Source organism: Macaca nemestrina, chromosome X (genome assembly GCF_043159975.1).
Source record: "Macaca nemestrina isolate mMacNem1 chromosome X, mMacNem.hap1, whole genome shotgun sequence".
NCBI classification, from domain to species: Eukaryota; Metazoa; Chordata; class Mammalia; order Primates; family Cercopithecidae; genus Macaca; species Macaca nemestrina.
The window spans coordinates 31,309,024-31,317,880 of record NC_092145.1 but is presented as its reverse complement, the minus strand read 5'-3'; the positions used below and the strand labels follow the sequence as shown (position 1 = coordinate 31,317,880).

The window sequence follows — 8,857 nt, the reverse complement described above, 5'->3', positions numbered from 1 at the left end:
TTTCCTCCATATTTACATATACAGAGTTCTGATCTAGAAAACCAATACAATAAACCATTTTATGTTTTAAAAACAGGCAGTCTTTGGTGACGCAAAGGCAGAGATTTTTTTTGTTACCTCCTGCCTATTTCGCTCTGTCTCATAAAGTGAATATTGTTGGCACTGTCAGAAAGTTCTAAATACTGCTCAACAGACAAAACAAAATACCCATCATAACCTTGTACCCGCCCAGTGCTCAAAAGCTGCTGCTTTTCCCCTTCTGTCCATGCCCTAATCCCCTCTTCCCCCTCTTGCAGCCTTCTTTGTTCCTTAGTCCAGGCCTGGGCCACAGCACGCTGTCTGGCGATCTCCAACACGTGATTCTTTTCCTCTTCGACAGTTGTCCCGTACCGGATGTTGAAGCACAGGGCTCCATGCTGGAGCTGAATATCTGCAAACCGTCTAGTCCTCCCATTCAACACAGAAGTCATCTGGGACACAGTGACATTGACACCATTCTCCAGAATTCGCCTCCCCCCAGTGTTACCAATGAGCACCAGGTCTTCCTCCAGAGATCCAAGCTTAATGAAGTAATGAGTGTCCCTCCCCTCTATGGTAAAATGTAGGTTTTCCAGGTAATGGGCATTATTGAGAATGGCAGCAAGCCGCCTGCTATCTTCATTGGCTACTCCTATAATATCAGCTGTTACTATGCCATCCTTGATGGCAAATTTTATACCTTTCCCAAAAACAGAAGGGACAGCAGCAAACCTTGGTTGCTTCCCTCCTTCAAGGCACCGTCCATCATTGTATCGGGGAGTCATAGGTAGTTGGTCCAAGGAAATGAAATTCCTGAGCTGTTTCTGGAGTTCACACTGAATGCCCAGGATAGTCTAGGAAAGAGAGGCACAGAGCAGATGCAGCATGGAGTTAGACATCTGTCAGATACTTGGTGATTGTGGAAAGGACAGGCTTGCAAGGTTGCTTCCTTCTCTCTTTAATTTGCCAGTGAGTGATTTAAAAATCAGCCAGATTTGGAATCTCTTCATCAGAGATTTGGAAAAGACTAACAGGTGATTACCTAGCATTCTTATGTCTTGGAGTTAAGCATGAAGAAATACATTTAAACTTGAAATCACAGAATTGCAGAGCTGAAAGGCACATTAAGTGGGTCCAGCTCTCCCAAAACACAGGCATTTTATTTTCACTGATTTCACTCACATTGACTAGATGTTATTACTACATGTAGATTAATACTTAGGCACAGCGAGGCACACAGAAATGCATAAGGCATAGTTTCTACTTTAAAGAGTTTAAGACCTTATAATTAACTACGGCAAATCAGCCAGAAATTCACTGATCTTTTTAGGTGGACTTAAAAAAAAACCTTTTTATTTTTGGCAATTTTCAAACATACTAAGAAATAAAGAGAAAAGACTAATGAACCTCCAAGTATCCATTACGAAGCTTCAGCAATTTTCAACATTTTGCTAAATGTTTTTTAGAAGGACTTTTAATTACAAAAAGCATTTACATCTTTACAAAGGGATGGATTTATAGGACCTATCTAGAACTTCCTGTCCCTTATAATTTTTTAGACTTAAATTTCAAGGTCTCACACCCACATTTCAGTTTTATTGTATCAAGCTCATTTTGTTTTTGCAAACACAGATATTCACATTTCTTTCAGTTGAAAGAAAAAGCTCCTTCTTATTTTCATTTGTACCTCACACGTCTGATGAAATCATCTGCTGAATCTTAAATGTTTTGATGTTCTTATTTTTTCCCAAAACTGTACCCTTGTAATATTCATTATTTTTGCTTCATTGTGCTTATGTATTTTTTCTTTATCAGAATAATTTTATTCTGTTATTCCCATGCTCTTAAGACATCATCCCCTAAATTATTTTACAGTTGGAAATCTGATGTTTTCATGTCTCTTACTGAACAATTTTCTCTAGGCAGAATCCATAATTGCTCTTGGTAGCCCATTTCAGAATTTTAAAAGTACAGTTCCTCTTTCCTCTTATTTACCTATTGCAGCAGTCATCAAGTAACCTGTTAATCTTTTTTCCCCCAAAATTCCAATTCTCTGATCTTTTTCTCATGAAGCTTTTTTTCTACCTTCTCATTAATTGTGCACATTTTAGTGAATATTCAAGAAGACTAAAATGTCAGTAAGCAAATATATGTAAATATAATTTCTAGGTATGGAGTGCCCTTCTGTTGTTTCAGCTAAAAAGAGGTGATAAAACTTTTACTAACCTTTCCAGGATCCCACTCTTGAGTTTTTGTCTGAAGCCGTAGAAGCTCATAAGTTAATTCTAAATTTTCTAATTCAGGTTTGGGAAATCCAGGTAGTACATTGTGTAACTGGAAACCAAATAGCTCCAACCAACTTCTGATGTCTGTGAGACACAATATTAAAAAAGAAAATGAAAAAATCCCATACTTTATAACCTTTGTTGAAGACTTGAAAGATACCTCTCCTGCCTTCAAACTGTTTAGGCAATAGAAGTTAGGAATAAAACTTTTATTTATTTATTTATTTATTTATTTATTTATGAGATGTAGTCGCAGTCTGTTGCCCAGGCTGGAGTACAGTGGTGTAATCTTGGTTCACTGCAACCTCCATCTTCTGGGTTCAAGTGATTCTCCTGCCTCAGCCTCCTGAGTAGCTGGGATTATAGGCACGTGCCACCACAACTGGCTAATTTTTGTATTTTTAGTAGAGATGGGGTTTCACCATGTTGGCCAGGCTGGTCTTGAGCTCCTGGCCTCAAGTGATCTGCCTGCCTCAGCCTCCCAATGCTGGGATTACAGGCGTGAGCCACCGCACCCAGCCTAAAACTCCCCTTTATATGACCCACACTAAAACACCTGATCCTCTCTCTACAAGGAAAAATTTTGATTTGTGGATAACCCTGAATTATAAGCTCAGCCTACTACATTGAAATTCCTAATGTGATAGTGGTACTAAGGCCACATGGATCATCATATTAGGTTTATATGATGAAACAGAATCCTGAATTTTTCTTTTACGTAATTATTCATATAAGCATGTAAGAGTAAAACACAGAAACAGCTAAAAAAAAATGTAGCAGGATGCAAAAGCATTATGTTTTATGTTAACATGCATGTTTTGCTCACTCCAAAAAACTAAAGAAGACAGCAAATGCACAATAACCTGTGGGCTAACTGTCAGGAAGAGGAAGCATATTTACAAAGGCATTGAGATTCTGTGATAAAATCAACAGCACTGAGTTACTCAGGTTTAGTTTAAAGTTTTAAATAGTTTAAATACCTGTGGTATACTTTGCAACATCTTGAATTTTGCCAACTGGGTAGTTATTTTCAAAGGAGTAGAGGTTGAATGGTTTAGGAAGGAGGTTCAACTGTTTCCATATGTGATGATTAGGCGTTGTCCATCTGCCAGCGACAACATCATAATCCCTTTGCCCCAGGTGCACTAATTTAGTAAGGAAATCATAGAGTCCTCCATGAAAACCAATAATGACCTGAAAGTCAGGGTAAGTGTCATGATAGATATCGCCATAAGGTGTGTATAGTATCTCCTTTATGACCTGACCTCGGCTGCTGAACACAGCTAGTGGGGTACCTGTATTATCACAGGCTACGTAATATTCTTCACCACTGCTTAACTCCATGGCAATAAGGTGACCTTGGAGATCATAATACAGAGATGTAATCTCCGAGCTTGTGTGGTTGTACAAATGAGTAACTCTTATGGGGTTGGTAAGGTCTGCATAAAAGAACTGAAGGTGCTGCCCCAGGCTGGACTTACTTGCGACGCGTCGCCCAAGCCCATCATAGTAATACTGCACAGTCCAGCCAGAAGCCTTATTGTAGGCTTTCTGCAGCAGGCCATTAGAATTATATTCAAAAATGTCATTTCCCCTCTGCCTCAGAAAGCCATCTTCATCCATTTTATACTGAATTTCTCCTAATCTGGTGATGCGGTCTCGGAGGTCATATCGGAGAGGAGTAAGACGAGCACTATTCCCATGGCTTAAGAGGTTGATGTTTCCATTCAGATCATAACTATAACGCCACTGGGTTTTGTCATTTACAGAAACAGTTTGAAGTTGCCCATCAGCATCGTATTCATAGAAGTACCTTGTTATATTGGCATCTACTCCTACCCTTATGTCACATATTACCATGCGGCCCACATTATCATATTGAATAGTCATCCAGTAGGCAATTGCCTTTAGGATTTCATATTGGACTTCAATGACTTGTCCATTGGCACTGAAGATTTTGGTGTGTTTCATCACTGTAGTAGTTATGACCTGATTTAAATCATAATTAATTACACTGAATTTTCCAAACTGCTCTGTTCTGCCAGAGACATCAACATATCGGTACAGATCTATAGGCAAAGGGGTTTCATTGATTACAGCTTGCATGCTGGTGACACGGAAATTGTTGTAGCTGTAGTCGAACCGTGCATTCACAAGACCTTCTTCACTGAATCTGAAAATCTGGCGTCCAATAAGAGGTCCTATAGGAACCGAAACAAAAACAGTAAGAAGCTAGGTGATCAGTGTGGAAGAGTCAGAAAGGTCTAGTGTTATTTTATTTAGTACCAGTGCTTTTATATTCATAATAAAATATTAGAGATTGATCTCTGATATCAAATGCCTGGGCATATTATCTCCTGGATATATATTCTCATAGTGGTAATCCTCAAATATAAAAAAATTAAAATACTGTATAGTTATAGAACATTTTAATTATAGAAACTACAGAAGTAATAACATCCAGTAGCCCAGGGTGATGAAATTAATATTATGAACATGTTTTCTTGCTATAATCACTTGACAAAAATGCTTTCATTTCATTTAACCTTTGCTACAAAGTCAGAGGGTCAGGTTTTGACAAATTCCAGCATTAAAGTAACTGGATTTCGGCATTCTATAAACCCAAAGGGTAAAATACATTAGAAAGTTCTGACTTGTGAAGATATTTTGTCATCAACTGAGGCTTATAAAGGTTACACAGGGCTTGAGCTAGTTTCAGTGAGACTTATATCTTGCAGTTTCATCTTTGAGAAGATTTGGTGCTGAGCAGGAATGGGTATACGGTTACACTAGGCACTTGGATTTCAAATTACTTGAGAGCTGAAAGAAAGAAATGCACTATATGTTTTTAAGAAATCAGTTTTCATCAGACTATAACATGCTTTAAATTTTCAATGTCAGATACTTTGATAAGTAAAGTGAAAGTTGGGTTGAAGGTGTGTAGATTAATGCTTCTATCTCACACTGTGGTCAGTAAAAATGTCATAAGAAAATAGTGATGTTGTTGTAGACATCATCACTCTTTCACAACAAACCTGTTTGCCTGTATCTGATTGTGCAGATGAATCCGTCATGCATCAGGTGTATTGTCTTAATCACTCCAGAAGACTCTTCATATGTTAATGTGACCTGAGTGGTATCATAGAGCACCTCAGAAAGCCTTGCTTGCTTGGTGTACTTGTACAAGACTCTGCGCCCTGTCCCCAGATGCTGGGTCTGTAGCAATCGGCCATCTCGACTATAGTCTTGGATAAAAGAAGTGCTACTGTCTGGTGGGGTGTAGATGTTCCGGTAGTAGCCCACTGAAAGCATGGTTTGTAAGCTGTGACGCACCATGCTAGGCATGGTGACTGAGAGCAGACAATCTGGTTGGTCATACTCAAAGATATAACGCCGCTGGCTATGTAAGAGAAGCATCACAGACTGAAACGAGACAAAGGCAGAATAGCACATTATGGACAACTAAAGTTGAGGCGATTAAAGAAAATACACATTCATCCATTCAACACAAATTAATCAAGCACTTTCTGTGTGCCAGACACTGTGGCAAATCCTAGTGGATACAGTAGTGCACAATAGTGGTGTCTATCTTCATGAAATTTACAGTTTTAATGGAGGAGAAAGACAAGCAACCAAGCAATTACAATATAGTGTGAAATGTATTATGACGGGGGAGTTACAGAGTGCTTCTGAAAGGCAGAGAAAGACCAACTTACTCAGACTTGAGAGACCAGAAAAGGCTTATTGGATAAAGTGGCATCTGAGTTGAGACATAAAGATTGCCTGGGGATTGTCCAGGCAAAAGCCTGGGGCAGGGGTAGGGAAAGAGTATTCTTGGCAGAGAGCACAGCCTTGTGAGGGTCTGGATATGAGAAAGAACATGGCTTTTTCAGAGAATCAGAGAAATTTTGTGTGGCTAGAGCTTGAGTGTGTTGGGAATGGTGGGAATGGCAGGAGATGACGTCAGCTACGTAGGCTGAGTCCAGATCATGCTAGGCTTTCTAAGCCACACTAAGGAGTTTGGATTCAAGTATGTTGGCAACAGGGAGTCATCAAAGTGTTTCTGTTTTATTTCATTATTTTTTAGAGCCAGGGTCTCACTGTGTTGCCCAGGCTGGAGTGCAGTGGTATAGTCATAGTTCACTGCAGCCTCAAACTCCTGAGCTTAGGCCATCCTCCTGTCTCAGCCTCCTGTGTAGCTGGGACTACCAATGTGTGCCACTGCATCTGGCACTCTTGAAGGGTCTTAAAAAAGTTAAGGGACGGTTGCAAGAGGGCACGTGCAAGCTGGGAGAAACCGTCAAGTTGGTATTTTAGAAAGGTTGCTTCAATGTGCATATGTTTCAGAGGAAGGTAAATGGATGGCAGGGCATTTCACAAATTAATTTATAGTTACCATAAAGTATTGATTGACTTCACGGAGATATCTTCCTAAAAATTGTGCATAAAATATTATTATGGTATTATTATTGTTTTGCAATTGATGTTTTAACTTCACATTTCCATTTGTGTTTTAATATTAGGGAAGCATGTCATTAAAATTGAATGATTCTCTGGTTATGCAACCCCCTCCCCTAAACTGATCTGTATTTCAGAAACAGTTGTTTGTTGAGGTATAATGCTTAGCAGGTAATAGGTGTTTCATAAATACTGATTGTCTTGTTTTAATTGCAAATACAGACATAAAAGGAGCACTGTTTTAGGGAGGACTGTAATTGACTGACATGTGCATTTCATCTTTTAATAAAAATAAAAATTTCTCATCCTTGGAGATTCTGATATGACTCCCTAGGGGAGCTTTATTTTTCTCCTTTTGAAAATTACCTTTTCAAGCAAAGGGATTTAGTTGAGGGTTATTTATTCAAGTTTGTGTTATGAAAACAATAGGTATAGTTTCATTTTCTAAGCACAAATTATATGTTTATGAATGTGAATTACATAAGTATATGTAATGTGCATTTATATCTTCTAAATATGACATTACATTTTAATATTGAATGTGCTTTCTGAAACTGCATATCCTCCCTACCCTTCTGGGAATTATTGATTTTGAATTGCATCTCAGTACCATGAAGTCAAAGTCAGTGGTTATTTGGTCGGTTGTTCATTCTTTCTTTTCTACCAACATTATGCCTGGAGAGCCAGAGGTGAGCGCAGAAATCCTGTCAATTCGTCACTTGTGAACACCCGGCAGCTTGCCACAGCCTACCATTCCACCACTGTGACCTCTGAAAACCTCCTGAACAAAAGGAAAGAGACTTGGAAATCCTGAATGGGCTTGGAGACATTAAGGGATAACTGCCTCCCTGGACCAAGGCAGAATTCAATAGAACCAGCAAGAAATTTTCCTATGAGTGGGAAATCAGGTGGCAGGGAGCAGGGGTGGAAAGGCTTTATACAGGAATTGTGGAAAAGCTTTTGCATTATCTCTAGGCTGAAAGTCACATTTCTCAGTTCCTTTCCACTGTCTTCTGTCAACTTGCCGTGAGTAAATGACATCTGTCACCTGTGACACGGGCCAGGGACTATCACCATATGGCCCCCACATATTATCTAGTACCAGCCTGCCTGGGCCATGCCTTTTTCAGTTGCTGTACCAGCCTTTCCAAGTATTTATGGCACGTCATTGTTATTCTCTCCTCTGTTCTCATCCTCCAGCCTGCAGTAAACTACTGCCTGAACCCTGTTCCTAGGTGGTGCTGATGCTGGGCTGTCTCAAAAGCCCTTGGTCTGTTTCAAAGCTTCCTGCCAATGGCAAGAATGTGGATGATGTGATTAGAAATCAAATGAATGTAACTGTTATGTTGCCAAAATACCATTTAGCTCTCATTTGGCTGCTTTTTCACTTTGGGTGGGCATTATTATCAGTTTGCTCAAAAACAATGCTTATGAATCTATCCAATGTCCACAATGCTGCTATAGGATAAAAGGCCATTTCTTATTAGTCCAAATAACAGAGTGGGAGACTTTTATTCTTTTAATTGATTGTGAGGTTCTAAAAGATATAATTGTAAAAGCAACAACAACAACAGCAACAGCAATCATGGCTGTATGCTTATTTGAACGAGACTAGAAATGAGAGCAGAAATTTGAAAAGTTAAAGCATTTGAATGACCACCAGATGGCAGTGTGGCGCCACCTGGAAGCTGAAGCCACAGTCGTCGTTGTGTCCCTCTAGGCAGCCTCTGAAAACGTCAGCCCCAAAGAGGCAATTGCTGTAAATGTATAAGGCTAAAATATCTTATTAAATGATTATAAAATATATTTAAATGCATTTTTAAAATGAATTTCATAAGAATTATTTTAGGAAACTGAAAGATTTACATTTACTGTAATACAAAATTTTAGCCCACAAGTCTTCAAAATATAATTAACTCAGAGAAGTCTCATAAATCAAGACAGAGAATTAATGACCACATAGAGAAAATTTAAGAAATAATAATTGATTTTTTTAATAGGGAAGAGATCATTAAGCAACCACAGCCATTATCCAAATAATTATTTTTCTCCTAATGGCTACAAACCATTGTGCATGAAAATGATATGCATAACTT

General features: G+C 38.8%; 1 protein-coding gene across 5 annotated transcripts in view; it reads right to left on the bottom strand.

The window, feature by feature from the left end:
* LOC105468440 (teneurin transmembrane protein 1) overlaps window positions 1–8,857 on the bottom strand; it is an 839,487-nt gene continuing 830,630 nt past the window's right edge. For all 5 annotated transcript variants that reach the window (XM_071089007.1, XM_071089006.1, XM_024788669.2 and 2 more), the window contains 4 exons: window positions 5,339–5,726; window positions 3,284–4,504; window positions 2,245–2,387; window positions 1–872 (listed from right to left, as the gene is read on the bottom strand). In XM_071089007.1, the coding sequence (XP_070945108.1) occupies window positions 114–872; window positions 2,245–2,387; window positions 3,284–4,504; window positions 5,339–5,726 (2,511 nt within the window). In that variant the 3' untranslated portion in view covers window positions 1–113. The remainder of the gene's footprint in view (window positions 873–2,244; window positions 2,388–3,283; window positions 4,505–5,338; window positions 5,727–8,857) is intronic.